Genomic DNA, 23,804 nt, shown 5'->3' with positions numbered 1-23,804 from the left:
AGACACCCCACAATGGGGGCTGGGGGAGGAGCTTCTCCTTCTTTGGTTGATTTTATTCATTTTGCCAATTTTGTCCAATCTCAGATTTCCCAAGTGGAAAAAAGAAAAATGGGAAGAATCCAGCTCTTTCCGTCGGAGACTGCAGGAGCCTACATGTCATTTCTTGTCTGTTCCCGGGCCCTTCTTGTCCTGGGCTCTCTTTCCCCTCCTGACACCCTTCGTTCTGAAATTTTCTTTTGCTGGAGAAGGGAACCCTCAAAGCTGTGCCAGGTATTAAGATAGACAGAGCTGGAATTTGGTCTCTGGAAAATTGAAAAACCAAATCGACTCTGCTTAGAGCCTCCCCAAAAGCCATCTTCTCCCTAAATTTCTCCAACTCTTACTGTCTTTTAAGAGACTCCTAGACAGCAGACCCTCAGGAAGAATCTTCCTATGGAGCACAGCCAAAAAGTCCAAACTAATTTTTGTCCATTTCAAGAACTTTCCTAAAGGACAGAGCCAAATGGAGTCGAGGCTATCAAGACCACCATCTTTCACAAATTGATCAGGCTCTGTGACTGTGACACTGCTTTTCCAGAGGGTCACTTGAAAACTATTATTTCAGATTCGAAATGGTGAAATCACAATTTATTGACCTTCTCTACTAGATAGCTCCCAAGCTAAACTCAAACCAAGCTAGTGGAGGTTTCCCAATCTAGCCTAGTGATTGGGTCAAGAACTGTCTTGCCTTTTCTCCGTGACCTGGACTAGAGGAAGAATGAGTTCAACTTCCAATGGTTGTTCTGTTAGAATTTTTGGAGAAAATACTCTACTCTCTGCAGCCTAGGTCCTGTATGAGCCTTCTAAAGATTTCCTCGTACCTAATAAAGTTCCTTTTACTTCTCACATGATAAAATGCTCAAATGTTGTAATTTCCCCTTTGGATTGGCCTTCCCTTCTGGTACATCAACCACAGGGCTAGAACTGAAAACAACCTATGTTTTGTTCCAGAGGAGAGAACTGGGACCCAGAGAAATGAAATGATCAGTCCCATACAGGGAGCGAGTGGCGAAGCGAGGCTATGAATCTGGGTCTTTGACTTGAAGTCCAACACTGGTTTGCCTCTCCTCTCCTATTGAACGTATTCTCTAATAATGTCCCATGTGCCATTTGACTCATGAGCAAATTCCACACGATGCCCATTCCTCTCAGCCTGGATAGCCTGTTCTTGGTGATAATTGATATTTCTAGAGCACTAGTCTACAAAGCCCTTTCATCCAATGAGTCGCTGTAAATCTCATGGTAACTGTGTGATCAGTATTCCCATTGGATAGATGAAAAAACTGAATTCTAGATGGGACCTTCAATGACTTGTCAAAGGTCACAGAACTAGTTTGTGGCAGAGTTGAACCCAAGTCTCTTAAACTGGTGTTCTTTCCACCATCCAGGAAACATTAACCCTGAGATCTCTCTCTCTCTTTCTCATATCTACGTATATATTTCATATACATATACCATACATATATACACACACATATATATCTATAAAAACACATATGCATATATGTGTATATGTGTACATATGTGTGTATTTGTACAGAATACATACTTTTTAAAAATTGGTGTTTTTTCATTTCTTTATTCCCCTTCTCTCAGAGGGTCCCTTCTAATGTCATGGGCCAGGGGTTCTCAAACTACGGCCCATGGGCCAGATGCAGCCCATCGGGTTATGGCAAATGGGCCGAAGGGCGGAGACAGAGTGTGAGCTTTTGTTTTTACTATAGTCCGGCCCTCCCACAGTCTGAGGGACAGTGAACTGGCCCCCTATTTAAAAAGTTTGAGGACCACTGTCATGGGCTCTGGTCTCTTAGGCTCATAATCACTAGCATTTCAATTATGCCCAATATAGGAAAAGATGAATTATTTATTTCTAATTTCAGAGCCTGCATCTCTTGGGGTTCATGAGAGCTTTCAGGAAGAAGAAAGTAACCTCAATCAAGAATTTGAAAGCTGAATTTCATACATGCTATTAATTTCATAATTGATAAACAGAAAGACACAAATAGTGACTAGAAGCATAGCTTTGGGACTGGGTTTGAGCCCTGTCTTGGAGACATGCTGGCTGTGTGACTATGGGCAAGCCACTTATTCTCAGAGTGCTCCAAGTAACTCTCGAAGACTTATCCATAAGCTAAGTTACAGAAACTATCCATGCTCATTGGCAGAGGGAGTTTCTACACTGGGAGTTTCCCATGCCAATGAAACCACACACTGAGAGCAAAAAAAGTGATGAGCTCCTAAAACCAAGGTACTAAGAGCCATGTTTCCCTATCGACCACAGCTCCTGCTTCTTGCTGCCTCTCACCAATATTCTTCCCTGATCAAGCTCTGCAATGAATTCTGTCAGACTCTGCTGAACGGCAACTACCCAACCCAACTGGTCACTTCCCCATAATTCCTAAAGTCTGCATGTCAATTGCCATGTCGATGGCCCTGCTCCCTCCATGTTGGAAATTGTTCTGCTCTGAAGAGATGCCCCATGCCCTTGGGCTCTTGGGGCATCTGAATGGTAGGATCATAACCCTAAATATCTATGGAATTGGTGCCCTCTCAGATCCAATCGTGCTCAGATGGCAGTTCCCTCATGCGAAAGAGCTAGTTCCCTCCCAGCATGCTCTCCTGAAACCTCACCAACCTTCCTACTAAACTGAACAGGGGGGAGCGGTCGTAAAATGGATCCCGGCCACCATCACACAGCGAGCACTCTGGAAAGATGTCTTCCTCGAAGTCCTCCTCCTCCTCCTCCTCCTCATCCTCCTCCTCCTCCTCCTCCTCCTCCTCCTTCCCACATGCTGCTCGTCAGCAGGCTCGGTGATGTCGGAGTCGGGGTTCGAGAAGGTGGGGAGGGGGTGAGATCAGCCATGCGCTCGCTCATGCATGTGTTGAAAAGAGGAGAGCTGTTGCAGCCAGAGACATCTGAGCTGAGGTTAGTACAAGATAGAAGAGAGGTTAACACCAGCTATTCTAAATTGAGCAGGATAGAGAAGGAAACAAAAAGTTTTTTTTTTCTAAAAAACAAAACAAAAAAATAAAACAACTCAAAACCAAGAACGACAACAACGACAAAAAACAAAACAAAACACCAAAGAAATGCTGTTGTTAGAGATGGAAGAACAAAAATATTCCTCCCCCACCCCGCACCTCACACAGAAGCTGCAAGAGCTGTCAGCTGGCAGGATCAAAAGAGAACAATTCAATTTGTGGGATGCCCAGGGTGGACTGGAATTGGGATGGATTGGTCCAGACAGGAACACATTCATTAAACCACTACATGGAGGAGTAATCCCAGAGAGGCCCTCCTGTTCCAAGGCCAGCTATGGCCTGGCCTCTACTTTGGGGCTAGAGGTCAAGGGAGAAGGGTCAGGTTGATAAGACCTTTGAGGTGACAGCCCTACACCCTTCCGATCCCATTGCAGAAGGCATGGGTGTGCATGTGATTCATACAACACGGAGATGGATGCTGGCAGCCCAGTGAGAACACACACAAAGACACACATGGCCGAGGACGCAAAGCCCATCTGGGTGTCATGGATGCCAACCAGAAGTGTTGGCCCGGTCTTCAGACTTCCCCCTCCTCATCCCTTGACCAATGAAGAAGCTGCTATGGATCCTGGTCGGGTGTGGCCAACAGTACAGGTTCCATCGCTGGTGTTGCTTATGGTGGGGGTGCTTTGGGGCTCCAGGGAGGGGGCTGAGCCATTCAGCTTCCCTCAGGGTGTCATTCTCCCTCACTGGCTGGCCCCAAACCCACTCTGTGCTCACCCCCTGACAGAACCCTAGGCTTCATTGTTATGTCAATATAGAAACTGGTGTCTTCCAAATGTAGGGTTTTTTGTACTTCCTTGAGAACTCTCCCTCGTTCTGTCCCTGTCAGGGGAAGGCAAAAACGTTCTCTCACCTGCCAACCAGCCGGAACCAAGGGAATCGGTCATAGAAAGGGTCCCCGCCAGTCACCACGTTGTCACAGTCCTCAATGACACTGGAAGGCACCTCGGCAGCCCGATCATACATCTCACGCATCAAGTCAAGTCTCTGCCTATTGCGAGAGGAGACAAACACTGAGCCGGTGCCAGGGGCCTGACCGACTGTCCACAGTGATGGGATGGGGGCTCAAAGGGCAAATCTTGAGACAGAGGGGTAATGAGTTGATGGTTGAATGGGGGTAGGGGAAGGGAAGAGGCCCCATGACATGGAGCAATGGGGAGGAAACACTTCCTGCCTCCATACCCAGAAGCGGGCAGAGTGGGGCAAACCCCAGTTGTTCCACACCCATTATTATTCAGCATGAGGTCACCTAACTTGCCTTCAAGATGGGGGTAGAGACATAAATGTCTCTAATTAATGCCTTGGAAGAACTGACCCAAGATGACCACATCACAGACTCAGAGAGAAAGGAATTGAGAGGTTAACTGCTTTATTTTTCAGATGGGGAAACTGAGGCCCAGTGGTTAATTGACTCACTTAAGGTCATATTGTGTCACAGGAAAAGTTTGAACTCATGATCTCATGGAATCACCCTCTACCCTGATGGCTTAAGGTCAGGGAAATCGGGGTTCAGGCCCTGCCATCGACACAAGGTCTTTGAGCAAGAGACAACTTCTGAAAGCTGCAAGGAACTCGGTAAGATAGTTTACAACCCAATTGCCAATGTATGTAGCTGGATGGAGCTTGCAATTGGGAGTTCCCTGCCCCAATCAATGTCCCAGACACCTTGGTTTTGGATTTTCCCTTTGGGTGAAGCTCATACAAAAGTGTCTGTCTGCAAGGTTGGCTAAGAGAGAAGGCTCAGGTTCTCCTCAGCTCAGTGCTCACTCCCACTCCAATGTGTGTGGCTGGTAGAACAAAAGCTCCTTGGAGGCAGCGCACAGTAGGTGCTTCATTGTTGGATTGAGCGAATGGCCATTGAGTGCTCATTTTCACCTCCAAATCTGAAGGGGTCCAAACTGCCAAGACATAAGTCCTGGCCGGCCTACTTTTTCTCCAGTCAACTAACTGCCTTCACTGAAATCAGACACCTGCAATAAGGAAGACTTTTTTGTTCGATTCTTCCCAGCCTTATTTGGGATTTTCTCGGCAACGATACTGAAGTGGTCCGCCATTTCCTTTTTCAGTTCATTTTAGAGATGGGGAAATGGAATCAAACAGGGCTAAATGACTCATTCAGGTCACAAAACTAATATTTAAGCCAGATTTGAACTCAGAAAGAGGAATCTTCTTGACTAGAGCCCTATCTCCTGGGCCATCTAGCCACCTTAGACTTCATTATCCAAATCACTGGAGGACAGCTGGGTTGGTGTGCTTGTCCATCTTGTCTGCTTGTCCAGATCACACAAGGACATTTCCTAAGCCCATCTCTGCCCTTCAGTTCTATAGCCTGCTTTCAACCCCAAAATGTGGAAGCCATTTCCTCAGTGGCCCTACTTTCTCCTCCAGCCTCCCTCCTCCAGGATCATCATCCTTCTTCATCCTTTGGTCCTTACCTCAGTTTCTCCAGTGTCCAGTAATGAGTGGCCCCATTCTTCTGATCCTGGACCTCAATGGCCACGATGGTACGTGGGAAGGGCCGTTTTTCTCTTTCTTTGGCAGCATCAGGGGGAAGCAAATCCGGAGGTAGGGGAGAGTAGAGCGTGTCCGTGAGGAGAACAAACTGGAATTGGACCTGGTGACAAACACAGGGAGGAAATATCCAGACATCTCCAAGCTGCCGGGATCGCCAGCCGAGCGAGCACCTCCCTTCCATTCCCCTTTCTCCCTCTCCTCCACAGCATGGCAGCCAGGGGCTGGGATATAAGATCTTAGGACCTTTCCTGGAAACTGAGGATATTGTCAGCGGGCTGGCTGGTTTTGTTGGTTCATCGAACCAATGATCCCACAGCAGAAATTTCCCCTGCCTACCTGGGAGAGGGTCAGCTTCCCATCCCAGCCATTTTATTCAGGTGAGAGGCCACATTTTCAGCATCAGGTAGCCCCATCCTCACTAAAAGATCTAATTCCTTCCTGGGGCTTTGCAACCCTGAGGAAGCACTGAACATCACCGCCTCCAGGGCACAGAGCACAGAGGATGTCACCATGGGCCCAAGGATATTTTAGTTGGGAGGATGTGAAGTCAGTGAGCCCTGGATCTTAACAGTAACTGGGGAGATATTTAGGGCCATTATGGAGGCCCTGAAGCATCACTAAAGTCTTTCCTGTACCCTCAACAGATGAAGCCAGCCCAGTGTAGAAGGTAGCAAAGGGAAATGGAGAAGGACCAGATGCCTACATAGGATGGTAACTGGGATGTGGGAGTGGGGACTTCAAAATGAAAGGACAGTGTCCAGACACTAAGGGGATGGCCCACCCGGTGACTCCCCAGATGCCGGCACTATGGGTCCCGGCCTTCATGCTGACCCAAACTCTGAAAATAAGGAAGCTCGACTCCAGCAAACTCTTACCTTCTTCTTTAGCTCCACGCTAATGGCATTGGCTTCTTTGAGGAAAATGGCATTGCCCCACAAGAGGTCTCTCAGTGACGTGAACTGGTACCACTTCCATTTCCTGAAGGCCCAAAGTGCCAGCTCAAATTCCCTCTCTGTCCACTGGACTGTCAAGAGAAAAAAACAACTCACATGATCATTCCAGGGAAGGGTAGTATCTTCCAGGAGGAGGCTACAAAGGAATTAGGGACCTCCCGTCCCTTTCGCCTTCAAGAGTCTTGCCCAGAACAGGAACAATTAATGGTTTCTTGTTGAAGTAGATAGACTAAGAAAAGATGGCGGAAACTAAATAATCTTACAAGATAATACACAGTGAGCAAAGGAAGTTAAGGACAGTGAATAGGCTGCAGGCAGGAATAGGAGCACGGCTATTCGGAAAGCCAAGTCACACTGTCTCATTCCCAACGGCAGAAGTACCGGAAGCCAGAAGCGACTTTGTGTCATGGACTGAGGCGCTCGTGAAATATAAGGTATTCCAGGACAAATATGGAATCATGGGATCCCCATGGAGCCGAATGGCTCTTAGGGTCAAGGAGTCCACATCTTCATTTTAGAGATAAGGAAATGGAGGCTTAAAGGCTGTCCTGTTTCACCATTTGACCTTTATTCCCTCTGTAATGATACATTGGCCAGATTCCCCTCCCCTCCCTTAGCTGTACAATGAGGGAGTGAGATTAGATGATGTCTGGGGTCCCCCTGGAGCTCTTGATCCTTTCCTATCATGAGCTCATTACCACTGGCCCATTAGTGGATCTACATTATCAACCTTTTCTCTTCTACTCAGAACCCCAGAGGCAGTAACAATCTTGGAGTGTTCTGGTCCAGCCCACAGGTGAATAAGTATTCCTTCCTCAATATCCCCAACAAAATCATTAAGGCTCTATGTGAAGCCCTTCAGTCAGTGGGAGCCTATCATCTCTTGTGGCAGCCTAAGCCCCTTGCAGAGAACTTTGTCACCACAACTTCTGTCTCCATATTAAGCCCAAATTCGTTTTAGGTTTTGTTGTTGTTGTTGTTCTTCTTTCCACCCATCACCATTTCTAGATGAACCTAGTAACCAGGAAATATGGCTCCTGTTTTCATTTTCCTTGGGCACTCTTCACTTGGAACTGCTCTACGGTAGGGAAAATACATCGAATATTGTCCCTTACCTTCATCTTCAGGCTCTTCCTCCTCTTCATTGACCTCTGGGTAATACCTGGAATCCATCTGCTTTTGCAAAGCCTCGAGCTTACTCTCATAGTCCTTGGGGAGAAGAAAGACCAAGTGACCACTCTGGCCTTTGCTATCCCATGATCCCATGTCCCCAACCCAGATCATTGCAGGCAAACTACCAAAGGCTTCTGGGTGGGATCTCACATTAAATAAGGTCTGAGAAGTCAGAGCACTTTGTGGAAATTGTCCTAAGCTAGTTTTTAGCTCAGAGCTTACTTCAGTGGTTAGCTCAATAGTTACTTCAGGAAAACCCCAACCAAGAAGCCTGCTGTCCTGTGAGGGCCAGGGAAAGGGGCAGTGACTCCCGTACCAGTCTCTGCTGCTCGAGGAGGTAGTTGGCTTCTTCCCTCTCCTTCCGATATTGGTCTTCAAGTTCCTGGAGCCTATGAACCAGAAGGGACAGAATGACAAATTGAGGCAGTGCAGACAGGGTTTGTTTGTTTTTATGATGGTGATGTGATGTAGCAGAAAGGGTGGTGCACTCAGCATCAGGAAGACTTGAATTTTGAATCTCCATTCTAATTTTTATTAGATCTGGGACCCCGGGCAAATAACCAAGTTCCCCAAGCATCAGATAGTTTTCCAAGACCTGGCTAAGTCATAGGCAAATTATGAATATATATAGGATGTCCCCACATTGATTAAAGCAGAAATCCTTTATGTATTTGGATAATAATAATAATATTGATAATAATTGTGGGAGAGATGCTTGGATTTGTGATGTCATTGGCATACTATTCTCCTGGTCAATATATCCACTCTCCTAGTAGAGAAAAGCACCTTTTCTGTAACTTACAGAGAGCTACTTGGAACTCTTAGAAGTTTGGTGACTTGCCCAGGGCCACACATCCAGGATGTGTCACAGGTAAGACTTGAATCCAAGGTCTTCCTGAGTCAGACCCTGAAACTACTAATGTAGCTTGATTTTCTCTTTCTTTTTCTTTTTGTTGAGGCAATTAGGGTTAAGTGACTTGCCTAGGGTCTCACAGCTGGGAAGTATTAAATTTTTGAGGCCATATTTGAACTCAGGTCCTCCTGACTTCAGGGCTGGTGCTATAACCACTGTACCCCCTAGTTGCCCTGTGCATCTTGATCTTCAATACTAATAATAGGCTCCTGGAAACCTATCCATCCCTATCCCCATCCCCCATCCTATTCCATCTCATCTCATCCAATGCCATTCTCATCCCCCATCCATACCCACTTCTGTCCATTCCATCCCATCTCCACCCACATCCCATCCCATCCCAATGCTTCTCACCTCTGTTCCATCTCCTGTTTCATATCAATGCCTTGCTTTTCGAGGAGCTCCCTCTGGGCAAAGGCCCAGTCCACTGGTTCTGCGGGAGTCTCTGCGCATGGGGTCCGTTCACGCTCTTGTCGAGCTTGCTCAGGATGGTTAAATCGGAACACGTGACTTTTTCCCATGATAATGCGGTTTCCTGTCAGCAAAAAAGAGGCAGGGTTAGCCTGAGAAAGTTGGGGGACCCCCCTGGTATAGGGTGAGCAAGGAGAAGCAGAGCAGCCCACCAGAGCAAAGGGGGTTGGGAAATCAAGACCTGTGCTCAGCCCTGCTCACTATGTAAGAAAGCAGCCACATCTGCTGCTACAAATGTAGCCAGGGCTGTGTTGCTCCCCTATCCACCCCTTTCCCTGAAGGTTTCTCTTCTCTGCACTACAGAGAGTATTGTGATTGGGGTTAAAGAACAGTTTTACTCATAAAGACAGGGGAGGTAGAGCTACTTAGCATTTTGCCTGAAAAAAAGATCTAGGGATCTTAACAGATCACAAGTTCAACACTGGTCATTAGAATGATAGGAAAGTTAAGAAAGTTGATTCTAATCTCTAAAGGACACATCAGGTCCATGTCTAAGAAGGTGCTAGTCTTACGGTACTCAGTCCTGATCAAGCCTACGGGGAATGCTGTGGTCTTTTGGGAGCATCACTCTTTAGGAAAGGTATTGATAAAGCAGAAATCATTGAGAGAATGGTGGCCAGGATAGTGGAGAAGCTTGGGTTCATTCTTCATGACGACTGCCTTAAAGGAAGCCTGGAGAAGAGAAGACTTAGAGGAGCAATAACTGTGCTTGAATGGCCATCATGGAGAAGAGGCCGGCCTTGCACAGGCTAGAATTAAGTACAGTAAGAAGCAAAGAGAGGCCGCTTTGGATTAGAGATCAGCATATCCTTCCTAACCATTAAAGGGCAAAAAAAAGGAAAAGTGAGCTACCTCAAGAGATAACGATGGGAACTGTAAAAAGAATTTTGAGGCAAGTTTCTCCAATAAGGCTTCATTTCTCAAACATAAAGGGAACCGAGTCAAATTAATAAGAAATAAGCACCATGCCCCAAATGATAAGTGATCAAAAGATATGATCTATGTCCAAAAGGCTATAAATTCATTTTTATCCTTTGACCTAACAATACCATTATTAGGTATGAATCTCAAAATATTTTTTTAAAAGGGAAAAGAGTGTATATGTACAAAATTTATAGCAACTCTCTCTTCAGGGCAAAAGATTGGAAATTGAGGGGATGCCATCAATTGGGGAATGGCAGAATAAATTGTGGTATGTGGGAATATGTCTATATGAAATGATGAGCAGGATACTCTGAGAAAAAAAACCTGGAAAGTCCTCTATGGACTCAAGCAAAGTGAAATTTCTCACAAAGTAAGAGCAAATGTTCTGGGATCATGAGCTGTCAATGACTTTGCTATCTCAGCAAATGATCCATAACTACTCTGAAGGACTTAAGATGAAAAATTCTATCCATGTGCAGAGAAGGAACTGATTGTGTTTGAATACAAGTAGAAGCATTCTCTATCTGTCTCTGTCTCTGTCTCTGTCTCTGTCTCTCTCTCTCTGTCTCTCTTCCTCTCTCTCTCTTTCTCTCTCTTTCTTTCTCTATCTCTATCTCTGTGTCTCTCTCCCTCTCTCTCTCTTTCTCTCTTTCTTTGTCTCTGTCTCTGTCTCTGTCTCTCTGTCTCTCTCTTTCTCTTTCTCTCTCTCCTTTTTCTTTTACTTTATTTTTCTTGGGATTTTTTAGGGTTGGAGATCTACATTTTCTTTCACAATATGACTTTTATGGAACATTTTTTACAAAAAAAGTTAATGGACTGCTGTTCATTAGAAATATTCAGACAAAGGCTGGAGCTCACTCGTGGGGAATTGTTGAGGGCACTCCAAGATGAGGCAGGCTAAGTTCTATAATAACATTCCATGATTCTATATCTTTACATTTAACCCAGTCAGACCGCATCTAGTAGGGTCCACCTTGAAGTTCAGGCTTATTTAGATCTTTTTGGATCCGATCTCTGGCATTTCCCTCCTAAGATGCTGTCATGTGCAAATTTGTCAAGCAAGCTATTTATGCCTTTTATTCAAGTCATTGATCGATATCTTTACTATGTTATGGAAATGCTTCTTTTATTCTATAAATGAAAAATAAATGAATAAATAATTTACAAAACTCTTAGATCACACACAGTCTGGCTCAGAGTAATGGAGCATCCGGAATAAGTCTTCAAGACTGTTCTTTGAGAGTCAACATTTGGCAATCATATCAACCATATCATTGTCTAGCACTTATTTTTCTACCTGCATGACATGAGACACTTGGTTAAATGCTTTAGAAAACAAAACAAAAATTTTATGTTTCTCCCTTTTGAGGGAAAGTCTCAGTTCTCAGTAGTACTATTGTAGTTATGATATCATTTCTAGACCTACAATCTTCTCTAGGGGACTCCACGAGAGCAAAGACCACTGTCTTATGGATGCATCTATGGACCTCACAGGACCTAGGCACATGACCTTGCCCATAAGAGCCATCTGATAACCAATTATTGAATAAATGGATTTCCATATGATGAAAACTTAGTTAATGGTGGTCGAAGTCTCATTCCTCCCTTTGGGGTTCCTACCCTCAGAGAGAGAAAACTTACCAGATCGTAGAATGCTGGGTTCTGTCACTTTTTTGCCATTGACATAGGTGTCTGCCCCCTCACATGGTTCCAGGGTCACCACTGCTATAGGAAAGAAATAAAGAAAAAAACAGAAAGGGGAGAAAGAGATGAAATGGAAACAATGTGAGTGGGGGTTGTGCTTCCTGTCTTGTCCCAGAGATGATACTCATTGGTATGTTCTTTTCTCAGAGTTAGTGGATCTGAGTGGGGAGGGCATTGAATATGGGGGCGCTCCAAGAACTGTTGAATCAAACTGAGTCTGATTGAAATGTCATGTAAGTCTTTCCCAGAGAGGGGAGAGGGTAGATTTTCAGGTTCCAGAGGGATCAATCCCTTTGCAATGACACCTCTGGAAGGCACATGACTTCTCTAAGTCTCTGTTCTTTCCTCCTTAGCTTGATGTGTGCCCTGTTCTCACAAAGATGGCAGGAGTGGCCTTGGAGTCAGAGAATCTGAGCTGAAACACTGGCTGCCCCACTTCCTACCTCCGGGACCTTGGGCAGGCTCCATCCCACCATACAATGAGGAGTCTGGACTATAGAGCCTGTGAGGTTGATTCCAGCTCTGAATCATATGATCCTGGGTTGGGGACACAGGACCTCTGGAGGTAGCATCCCATTTGCATTTCCAGGTGCATGGAAGTCATTGGTTTGACATTAAAATAAACTTAGAGGATGACATGGAAGGAGGCAGAGGGATGACGTGGACAAAGACTTTTGAATTGGACAAAAAGCCAAGGACTTGGTGCCAAGGGGCCTGAACTTGAATCTTGGCTCTTCTGCCAAAGATGATGACTCTAGGTCAGATTTTCCTTCTTTGAGCCTCAGTTTTCTCATTTGTAAAATTCAGGAATTGAATTAGGTCTTTCCTAAATCTGGATCTATTTGCCTGTGACAACTCTCTGGACCTTAGTTTGCTCTTGTGTAAAATGAGGGGGTTTGAGTGGATGGTATTTCAAGTCCCCTCTGTATCTAGATCTGTGGTCTCAGAATAAGAGCTGAGAGTGATATGGCTTCTAGAGGTCTGCAAAGCACTTCCTTCTCAATGGCTCACTAGATCCTTACAACAACCCCAGGAGGAGTGAGGTACAGAAGGTATTATCATTTGCATTTTATAAAGGTAGAAACTGAAGCCCAGAAAGCAAAAATGATTACCTAAGACCACACAAAAAGTGACAGAGCAGGATTTGAATCCAGATCCTATAACTTTAGAGCCAGTGCCCCTACATGATTATTCTTACTGAATAGAGTCAACCAGGGCTTTGCGAAGGTCTTACAGCACAACCCAGGTATGTATGTGTGCGTGTGTGTGTGTGTGTGTGTCTGTGTGTGTGTGTGTGTGTGTCTGTGTGTGTGTGTTCCTTTAATACTGACACTGGCCATGATCTGGCTCTGCTTTAAGAATCTAAGATGTCAAATATGTGAGTCCCCATGATGGGCGCCAAATCATTATTCTGTGTAATTATAGAGATTCTTCTCCTAAGCACTGACATAAAACCAACAGTTTCCTAGTGATCCCACCCTCACCACAACCAGGACTTATTTATCCAGTGCTCAATGAGTCTCCTGGTGCCCTCAGGCAGAACTGGGGGATGTAGGAATATAGATTTAGGGCTGGAACGATGTTCAGCAGCTTCCTTTTATAGATAAAGAAATAGAGGCACAGACAATTTGCCCAGTTGGCATTTGAGGGGAGATTTCAAGCAGCTCTTCCAGCTTTTAAGTCCATGCCATCAGGTGGCTGCCAATCTTAGGCAGAAGCAGTGAAGACGGGCATCCAAAAGTTTGTTCCTGCTCTTCTGCTGCAGCGCTAGAAGCTACCCTTTCTGAACCACTCCTTTGAGCTCAAAGATCAGAAAATACTGATCTGGGATTGGCTTTAGAGACTGAATCTTCTCCTTCCCCAGATGAGGAAATGGAAGACCAGACAGAAGGTAGCAACAGAGTTGGGAAGAATAAGCAGACCCCAAAAGGGGCAAAGCCATCATTTTGCCACACCCTGCTCTGACTGAAAGCCTGGTCAGCAGCTCATCTTGGGAATAAAAATCATTCTCTCTCCACAAAATTCACACTTTTATGCTCCTTTTGTATTCAGATTTGTTTATCCCTAGGAAGGGGGGAGCTTACAATGTCAAGAGTCAGCAGACATGAATCTAAATGGTCACATCTGATGGGGCTGTGAAGGAGGGCTGGGTAATAGGAGTTGTGGCCATTTTCATGGCTGGACTTGCCTGTTCCTCTCGGGTCAAAAGCCATGATGACCTTGCCACCTGTTGGTATTTACCATTGAGGTGATTAATCCATGACATTTGATGAACCAATTCAAAGAAATGTAGGTAAGGGGGCAGGAGGGCAACAAATCTATCCTGGATTTGCAAGTTGCACAGGAGTTAGACTTGGAAGGAAAGGTCCTCTGAGAGAATCTCACACATCATCAATCCAATCCCCAAATTTTTCAAAGAGGGAAACTGAGGCACAGAGAGGTAGAATTAACCCAAGATCCTCTAGCAAATCAGTGGTGGCACTGGAATTTATAGAATGATAGGACTTAGGGCTGAGGGGGACTTTGGAGCTCAACATATCCAACCCCTTCATTTTATAATTGGGGAAATTAAGTCAGCAAGTGTAAGTGCCTTGCCAAAAATTACTTGGCCAGTTAGTGGCAGAGGTGGTGGTTATACAGGATTTAGTGTGGGGTAGAAAGATGGATCTTAGATATCAAGAAATTTCACTCTTTTCTCTTAGAACTAAAGAAGCTGAAGTCCAGAGAGGGAAATCCAAGTCAATTGAGATTAGAACTTATTCTTTACTTCCCTTAGGAAAGTAGTAGGCCTTGTGTCTAGTTCTTCCCCCTGCACACAGCTTGGCAAATAGGAAGCAGTGATCTGCTCATTCCCACGAGTACACTGCATTCACACTAAAAGACCCACCAAATGTGCCCATATCTCGAAAGAATGCACCCAGGGCAGGCACCTTCCCCGGCCATTCCTTTGGTTTACAAAGGGCCGTCCCCTCAGCAGCCAGCAGTGCAGCACAATTTTTATCCCAGGGCTTCTTTTTCTCTCATTGTTCCCCAATGATCAGAGTATGGGAGGAGAGAGCAATGAGGTACCGTCCACATTTTCTTCCCCCCCCCCCCCGCATTTTCATTGAGACATGCCTTGGGAAGAAATTCATGCAAAGGGGTGATGTGTCTGACTTCTTTGAGGGAAATGAGTTGGAAATTTCCAGGCCCATGTCTGATCCATCCATAAAATCAGCTTGCATTTTTACGGAAAGGAGGCTGGTGAAAGCTCTGGGGGTGGCTCTTTCCACCCCAAGATCTCATAATCCTATACGGAGAGTTAACTTCAAAGTACTTCTTGGTGCCAGGGCCCCCTCGCCAGCCTTCTTGGATAATGTTCTTCCTCTCATGCTCGTGTTCCTACCGAACTTATTTTTAATATTCTTTCCTTCATTTTAATGTGAGATCCTTGAGGACAAGGGCCATTTTTTTTGCTTTTTTTTGGTATCCCCAGTACTTTGCACAGTGCCTGGCATGCCATATACCCTTACAAAATCCTTGCTGACTTATTTACTTGTCCAATCACTATTTCCAAAATTTGTCCTTTCACTTCCTGCCTTTGAGCACTTGCCCAGACTGGCTGCCCTCTCTGAAATGCTCTTTCTCCTCACTTCCACCTCTTAGAAGCTATAATTTCCTTCAAGGGTTCTGACAAATTTTTTTTTTTTGCCAATTTCCCTTAGTTTAAGGTCAGAGTTTTTCTATTCTCATCAAATTATCAGGAATATACTTTTCTGTGTATAAATTGTCCTCCCCTTCCAGTAGAATGGAAGATCCTTGAGGGCAAGAGCTCTTTCAGTTTTGTCTTCGTGTCTATTGTACCTGATGCAGTTCTTGCTAACTTCATGATTGTTGGATTGGATTGGGCTGAATTCATGGACATGATCCCAACGTGGCCATTGGTCAAATAGAAAGGGAGCTCAGAAACTCGAAAGTTATGAGAAAGACAAGATCTTGGGAGGGAGGATGCAAATCCCACAAAACAGCACTGGGCTCAGGGGATACCTTCATTGCCAGCTCTGGTGTCACTTCGGAAAATGCAGTGTTCTTCCTTTATGAAGTGTCCGCTCAGGACGATGTCTTGTCTCCTCTCTCCATCTTCCCGGCCAACTCTAAATACAGAGCCATAGTTAGTTAGCATTCCCTGACTATGACGCATTGAGCTTTACAGAGTGCCCAAAGTTATTCCACCCTCACATCACAGAGAAGGTAACCTACTCATTGCGACATGATCCTAAGAATCAGAACGAGAAGAGTCTTTAAAATGTCCAGCAATGTTTGGACACTCCTTCCCAAGGATTGCAAGGAACGAAACCCAGAAATGGAGGGAACATGAGTGGACTATCTTTGTATCACTGAAAAGAAGAACTATGTTCCTCCATTTAGTTATCCTAACAAAACAGACCAGAAGGACGTGGACTGGTGTGTGCTTACATTTGTTATTCGTGAGGAAATAGGGAGGGTCCCAGGCCACAGAAGCAGCTTTCTCCTTCTTAAGAAAGAGAAAACTTCTGAGGAACACTCTGCTTAGCTTTAACTGGACTGTGGCTCAGTTGGCCAGAAAGTGCCATCTTCTAGTTGGGTTTCTGGTTTAGTTAAGGCTGGAAGCCCTGACCATGGTGCTGATCCTGTACTTGAGTCTTCACAAAGGAAACTGGTGTCTCTAGACACCACTTCAAATGCTGGAATACTTCATCCTGAGGAAGAGACTTCACACTATCATCTCTGAATGTAAAACAAGCTTCCTGAAGCATCAGTGTGAGGAGTAGTCCCTTTCCTTAATGCTTCCCTTAAAGCGTTATAATGCTTTTATGTTATAACTACACTGAAGGTGGAAGCAGACCAATTTTTGTTGTTTCTATTGGTCTATCAGACTGATTTGTTTTGTTTTGTGGCTTTTGTTTCTAGTTCCTAGTATAAAGCCAGCATTTAATAATTGCTTATTAAATCAAATAAGTTATGTTGCACTTTACCTACATGAGGGGACTCCAAAGCAAAAAGGAGCCTTAAATTATCTAGTCAAGTCTCCCCCTTCCCTACAAAAGAACATCCCCGAACATCATCAATAGATGATGTTCTGGGAACACTGCCAGACTTGCGGCAGAACTCCTGGGCTGTGACTGAAGAAGATAAGACAAGGGCAATGCTGAAGGATGATAAGGATGGGTCCCCTCCCCAGTCTATGGGCTCTCAAGTCCTGGCATGAACAAACAGAGTATTAATTTTAACTAAGGAAAAGGAAGGCGCCATTATGGGCCAACTACTTAAACAGGTTGTCAGAAGGCTTTACTGATGGTGCCGTCTCACCTGGTTATTCCATCTTTAATGTAGTACAAAAGGCACTCAGACATCAGAGGGTCTTCATTCAGGTTGACAAGATGAGGTGTCTAGAGAGAAGAAAGATTAATACTTTTTCTGCAATCAACTTGTGAAATGACCATTCATCTGGGGACATTCTGCCCCTAGCCTTGCCAAATTACCTATCTAGTTCCTGCCATTAGTAAAGGGAAGTTTCATTTCTTCCCTAGAGTGTCACAGAGAGAAACAGAAAACATTCATAGAAAACCATAATAGCAAAAAGTTTGTAAAAAAGTTTGAATCCTACAATACAAAGAACAATTTCTTCCAAGGTTTCAACACAGTCCCACTGAAGGCCTGTTAATCCAGAGACAAGTAATCCTTTGTTTAGGTTCCAGTTTAGCACCACATGCATGGAGGGAAACCTAAGAGCCCAGACTCCTTTGCATGCAGAGTATTTCTCAGGAATGTCTCTGCTGGACACATAAATAACCCAAAACATTCTCTGGACGAGCTTAGCTTCTGGAAGTCCAGTTGGAATTCTTTAAGTTCCATAAGACTTCTGTCTTTGGGCCCCAGCCACCAAGCTTCTGTGGGGGTGCAGGAGAATTGCAAAGGGCAGAGAAGTCTTGGCTGCATGAAGGCAAGGTTTGGTGAGTGATGGAGAGGGAAAGACATAACTGAGAGGGAAGGGCGCAACTCTCTGCTAGAGAAGAATCTTGCACGTGGGAAGGATCTCCCATAGATAACCGAGTCCAAAAAACTGTACAAAAGTAAAGAAGCCCAAGAGATCTCACATCTAATGGGAAACATCCACTATGGTTGCTCATTGTGACACAATAGGTATACATCTTGGCTTAGATAATGGCTTTCCCAAAATCTTCTGTCTGCTTGTCCTATTGGAATATGTTATCAATGGATGAATGGAGGGTTTCCATCCTTACTCCTCTGTCCTCAGTTCCTATTTCCTCATTTCTGTTCACAAAGAGTAGACAGCTATCTGTGTCTTGATCTCTCATATCAGGCTACAAGAATTATGGACTCAGAGACTTACAGATTTTCAGAATTTGGAAGGGTTGTCACTGGCCTCTAGTTCAGTTCTCTGCTCCCACCAAAGACTTGCCTGGACAAATGGCTCTCCAGCTTCTGCTGACTACCTCTAAGGAAGGGAATCCACCAATTCTCATGGCAAGCCATTCTCCCTTGGGACAGCTCTAATTATCAGGAAGTCTTGCCCGGTCTCTCAAGGTCAATTTTTGCCTCTTTTTGATTTTCACTTGTTGCTCCTGGTTCTGACTGCTGAGACTAAGATAAGTCTAGACCATCTTCACATGAGAATGCTTCAAAATACTTGAAGGCAGTTCAGCTATGATGCTATCTAAGTCTTTTTTTTCCCCTGCAAGCTAAACATCCCCAAGGACTCCAGGACCTTCACGATCCTGATTGCTCTTCTCTGGATTCTGCCTAACTTATTAATGTTCTTCTTATAGTGTGTTTCCCGGAAACTAAACACATTACTATAGATAGACCCTGATTATGGGAAAGGACAGTCAGATTATCATGTCATTCCAGAAGCACAAATTAAATTATTTCAGTCCAAGAGAGATTGTTTTCCTCTCCAGCAGAATGTATAACATGCTCTCTATTTTTCAGACTCTTTCTGGGGCTCTTTTATTCTTTACTATTGAAACTGCATCTCCATTTCCCCCAGACCCCGAGGCAGAATCTCATGTCAAAGTCTTCAGAATTATGAATTTTTTTTAAAAACAACCACAATGATGACACAAACTTCAGGGAAACTTAAAGAGCTGAAAGATATTCCAGTCAATCTACCAGACCCCATTTTGTTTATTTGTTTGTTTTGTTTTGTTTTGTTTTGATTTTTTTTGCTGAGGCAATTGGGGTTAAGAGAATTGCCCAGGGTCACAGCTAGGAAGTGTTAAATGTCTGAGACCAAATTTGAACTCAGATCCTCCTGATTTCAGGGCTGGTGTTCTATCCACAGCATTACCTAGCTGCCCCAGACTCCATTTTTGAAGTTCCAAATGAATACCACTCCAACAGATGGGCCATATCTTCCAGATACAGGTCTAACTTCCATCTTGAGAAAAAGATAGATGGAAGAAACTGAGAGCTCAGAAAGGAACCCCTCCCTTCTCAGGGGTGGTTGTTGGGCATACTGAAAGCACCAGCACATTTTAGGAGACTAAAGTTTAATTAAGGAATCTGAGGACGCTTGCTTGTAACACCTTTCTAAACATTTGCTCCTGGGTGTAGAAAATGATCCAAATGTCCTCCCAAGAAGCAGGGATCATAAGATGACAGATTTTGGGCTGGAAAGAATGTGAGAGATCCAGCCTCCCCCCTCATCTGACCTATGACAAACAATGATTTGCCTAACATCACATAACCAGGGAAGTGAAAAGAGGGTTGCCTCTGTCCCAGTGTTCTTAGAGTACCCAGGAATGGAAGGATTTTCTAGAGAGATTATTCTTCTGGGGATTCCACTTGAATTTAGGGTGTTATTCTCAATAAAACTTATAGCCAAGCACCAAAGGTATAAACAGACAAAATCTGTCATCTCAGGAGTTCAGTGAAAGAAGCATGGCTATTGGATAGAGTTAGAAATGGCCACACAGATGAAACATGTTGAGTACATGTGACTCTATAGGAGAGTCATGGGATGGACTTGGTGCCTTTTAATGATCTCTTCTCCACTTGACATTCACCAAGTGTTCTGTGACCTATTATTTTAGCCCGAGCCACCACTAGAAGCTAGAGGAGTTCCAGACCCCTGAGTCTCTCAGCAGCATTTCACCCCATCACTGCAGCTCAAAACCACACCAACCTGCCTTGGGGAATACACCCCAACACTCTCTAGGAATAGATCCTGGGGGCTAAGCAGCAGGGGCTAAAAAGATGAAGGGGAGAGATTGACATAATGCAAACAGCTTAGAAAAAGTCCAACTGAAAAGTACAAAATGATTAATTCTATTTTTTCTTTTAAAATGAATCTATGGGAAAAGAGATCTGGTTATACAAATAAATTGCATATGTTTCCCTTTAATAATAATATTAGCTAGCATTTTATATATATATATATATATATATATATATATATATATATATATATATATATATAAAATGTAGATAATATTAGCTAGCATTGATATACCTTTTAGCAGTTATGTTAACTCATTGATCCTCACAACAACTCTGGGAAGTAGGTACTATAATTATCCCTATTTTAAGTTGAAGGAACTGAGGCAGACAGATGCAAGTGACTTGCCCAGGGACAAACATTGAATCTGAGGCTGAAGCACAAGTCTTCCTGATTCCATGTCTAGCACTCTACCACCTAGCTGCCCTTTATGTACCAAATGTGCCCCTGTAGGCAGCTAGGCTCTTGAACTTGCTTCAGTAGTCAGTGAATAGATTTTTTTTTTTGCTGAGGCAATTGGGATTAAGTGACTCGCCCAGGGTCACACAGCTAGGAAGTGTTACGAGTCTGAGGCCAGATTTGAACTCAAGTACTTCTGACTTCAGGGCTGGTGCTCTATCCACTGTGCCACCTAGCTGCCTCCAATGAATAGATTTTTGCTGAAAGATTTTTAAGAAGAGGTGCAACATCGCCAGGTCACTGTACAGGAAAGACTAGTGTGGCAGTGATTTGAATATTCCAGGGATGAGGGATGACCCTCTGCAGAGGCATGGAGGTCATTGGACTCAGAATAGGAAATAGAAAATTCTTGGAACTTCTTTGAGCTTCAGTTTTCTCATTTGTAAAATGGTGATTATCCTCCTTGCTGCACCCTGCTACTTCCCAGTGTTGTAGTGAGGATTCTGTTCTAGGAGTATAGAAGCAGCTTCTAGTTATGGGAGTCTGAACCTTGAAACTGCTACTTGACATTGGCTGGGTCTCAGCACTGAGACTTGAAAAACAAAACAAAAACAGCCACGGATTCCTCTTTTGTCACGAGGACACACTGGGACAGAATCAAAATCAAGTCATCTGCCTGATGCCAGATTCTACCAAGGCCCTCCTAGATTCCCAAGGCATCACTTTGGGAGAGGGAGAGACAGAGAAGAGAAAAAGAGACAGAGAGAGGCACACACAGAGAGGGAGAGAGAGACAGAGGAGAGAAACACAGAGAGAGGAAGAGAGAGACAGAGAAAGACAGAGGAGAGAGACACACAGAAACAGAGACAGAGAGACAAAAACAAAAAAAGAGACAGAGAAGGGACAGAGGCACAAACAGAGACATACACAGACACAGAGAAAAGTTTTGAAAGCTGCTCCTACCTTTTTGGGAGAGAACACACCCAAGGTACCGCCATCTTCCCTCATGGCCACACCCATTTCAGCCAGCAATGCCTCCCTGAAAAAAGACATAAACTAAAGTCAGGGACCAGCCTGGATCGTGGCCATTCATTCAGGTCAACAAGAGGTTGGACAAGAATGTAAAGTCTAAAAGGAGCCTTGAGATCCACCAGTGTGATGCAACCCCAAAATCAGAAACAGGTAAGAAATCCAGAAACTTTAGACTAAAGTGAGACAGGGTGGACCTTCGGCCAAGGAGCAGAAGACCACAAGTGTGACTCATCATTGTAAAAAGTGAATTTTCCCCAGAATTCAGATCTTCTCTTTTCATAGCGTTAAATTCTCAGAAATCATCATTTCTCATGGGTCCCCAAATGTCGGTGGTTACTAACATTTTATCTCTAGATTTTTCTGCCTCAGTCACCAGCCTTGCTGCTCATGAATCACAGAATTCTAGAGGCAAAGAGACCTCGTGGTCATGTTGTCTCACTCACTCCTAAAAAGGAGTCCCTACTACAAGTCACTGACCTAGGCTTGGAGAGCTCCAAAGAGGGGCCCTCCCCCAGAGCATCTCATTTCATGTGGGGAGTTCTCATTGTTGGGATCATTTTCTTTGCACGAGCTGTTCACATTCATCTCTATTCAGCCTCTATTCACTGATCCTGATTTTGTTCCTTTGGACCAAGCCGAACCCGCATATTTCCTCCAGGCCGGTCATCCAGACATTTGAGTGCCCCTATCACGTTTCCCCTGAGTCTTCTCCTCCCCAGGTTTTTAAACAACCCACATTTCTCCAACTGATCCATACATGGCATGAATTCAAGACTATTTAGCATCTTTGTCCCTTTTCTGGATTCTCTCCAATTTATCAATTTCCTCCCTTAAAAATGGTATCCAGAACTGAACACAGCACTTCAGATGCAGACCGATGAAGGCAAGATCAGAAAGGCAGAGCTGCAAGAGACCTCAGAGGCCAGCCAGCACAGAGGCTCTTAATAATTTTTATGTCATGGATCCCACCTTGGCATATGGTGAGGTCAATAATCCCTTCTCAAGATCATGATACTAATGCAGAAAATAAAAAATGTAGGATTACAAAGAAGAGCGATTTTATTCATCTATAACTATATAAATGTTTTTGTTTTTTGCTGAGGCAATTGGGGTTAAGTGACTTGCCCAGGGTCACACAGCTAGGAAGTGTTAAGTGTCTGAGGTCAGATTTGAACTCGAGTCCTCCTGACTTCAGGGCTGGTGCTCTAGCCACTGCACCACCTTGCTGCCCCCATTTATATCTATTAGCATATGAAAAAACAAACAACAAGTGAGGGGACTTGAGACTGAGAACCTCTGATGTGTTCAACCTCCTCACTTTTCAGATGAATGTAAATAGCTGTGGTTTCTGTTTTACCAAGTTTTTTTTGCTGAAAGAAGAGATTCTTTGCCTCCATTGCCACCTAACCTTAATCACTGAATGGGTGTTGTCTCAGTCAAACTGAGACCTGTTGAAGACCTTAGCTTAGAAAGGCCAAGGTCTTCCATTGCATCCAGGGCTATCTCCAATTTCCTTGATCTATATTTTGCCACTGGATCCAGATGGCTCTGGAGGGGAAAGTGAGGCAAGTGACCTTGCCCAACCCTCCCTCACTTTAATTCAATTCACTTATATGTCACGGCATCACCTCCCTAATGTCGGGGTCCTCTTCTAGAACAAAGGACAAACAATAACAATAATAAATAGACTAAAGCTAGGGCAAAACACTTCTGGGTTTAGGAAACAGGAGATATTTGGGTTCTGGTCCCCTGTTTGCCTCAAGCTAGCTTTTGTTCTTGAACTTTTATGAGGTGCCTTTCTCTGTAAAAAAGAAATCCCCCAGAGGCAGTGTGGTAGAGTGGAGAATGTGCTGGACCTGTCCATGGTTTCACAGCCAGCAAATTTCAGAGTTCTAGATTGAGTTAAGATCCAGATTTGAGTCCTCTGCAATTCAGCAGTTGGGTTCATGGAACACAAACCCTTACATTCCCTCTATCCAGCCCAGCCCAATCAGCTTTTTCCTGCTCTCCTCCTTCAAAAACCATTTGAATCCCCCTCTGAGACAAGCTTTGGGAAAGCACCTGAGGATGCTCTCCTTTGTGCCTCAGATAGCCAGGGATCCACGAGATGCCATTATGGTTTGTTCAGTAGTAGTTAACAGATACCCTGCTGCACAGCCCATTTGCTCAGCCAGAGCCTTCAGGGCCCCAGGGCCCCAGCCTGGGTACTTGTGATTCCCAGGATGCTCACCTCTCCATCCGGATAGCTTCTGTTCTGCGCAGCTTCTCTTCCCAGGTCTCATTCAGCTCAGCGATGATCTTTTCAGTCTCCTGCAGGGACACAGTGTGAGGGAAAATTGAATGAGTGACTGAAGGCTACGGGTAGAATGGGCCCATC

General features: G+C 44.5%; 1 protein-coding gene across 1 annotated transcript in view; it reads right to left on the bottom strand.

The window, feature by feature from the left end:
- The window catches only part of KIF1A (kinesin family member 1A), a 163,993-nt gene that overhangs the window by 69,124 nt on the left and 71,065 nt on the right, over window positions 1-23,804 (bottom strand). Inside the window, 14 exon segments of the mRNA XM_074297991.1 lie at window positions 2,675-2,820; window positions 2,823-2,884; window positions 2,887-2,960; window positions 3,938-4,075; window positions 5,520-5,698; window positions 6,474-6,622; window positions 7,667-7,760; window positions 8,041-8,113; window positions 8,992-9,172; window positions 11,674-11,757; window positions 15,763-15,869; window positions 17,065-17,144; window positions 21,359-21,434; window positions 23,658-23,737. Of these exon segments, the coding sequence (XP_074154092.1) occupies window positions 2,675-2,820; window positions 2,823-2,884; window positions 2,887-2,960; window positions 3,938-4,075; window positions 5,520-5,698; window positions 6,474-6,622; window positions 7,667-7,760; window positions 8,041-8,113; window positions 8,992-9,172; window positions 11,674-11,757; window positions 15,763-15,869; window positions 17,065-17,144; window positions 21,359-21,434; window positions 23,658-23,737 (1,523 nt within the window).

This window comes from Sminthopsis crassicaudata, chromosome 3 (assembly GCF_048593235.1).
Source record: "Sminthopsis crassicaudata isolate SCR6 chromosome 3, ASM4859323v1, whole genome shotgun sequence".
NCBI classification, from domain to species: domain Eukaryota; kingdom Metazoa; phylum Chordata; class Mammalia; order Dasyuromorphia; family Dasyuridae; genus Sminthopsis; species Sminthopsis crassicaudata.
The sequence above is the reverse complement of the archived record's forward strand: the minus strand, read 5'-3'. Positions and strand labels throughout refer to the sequence as shown.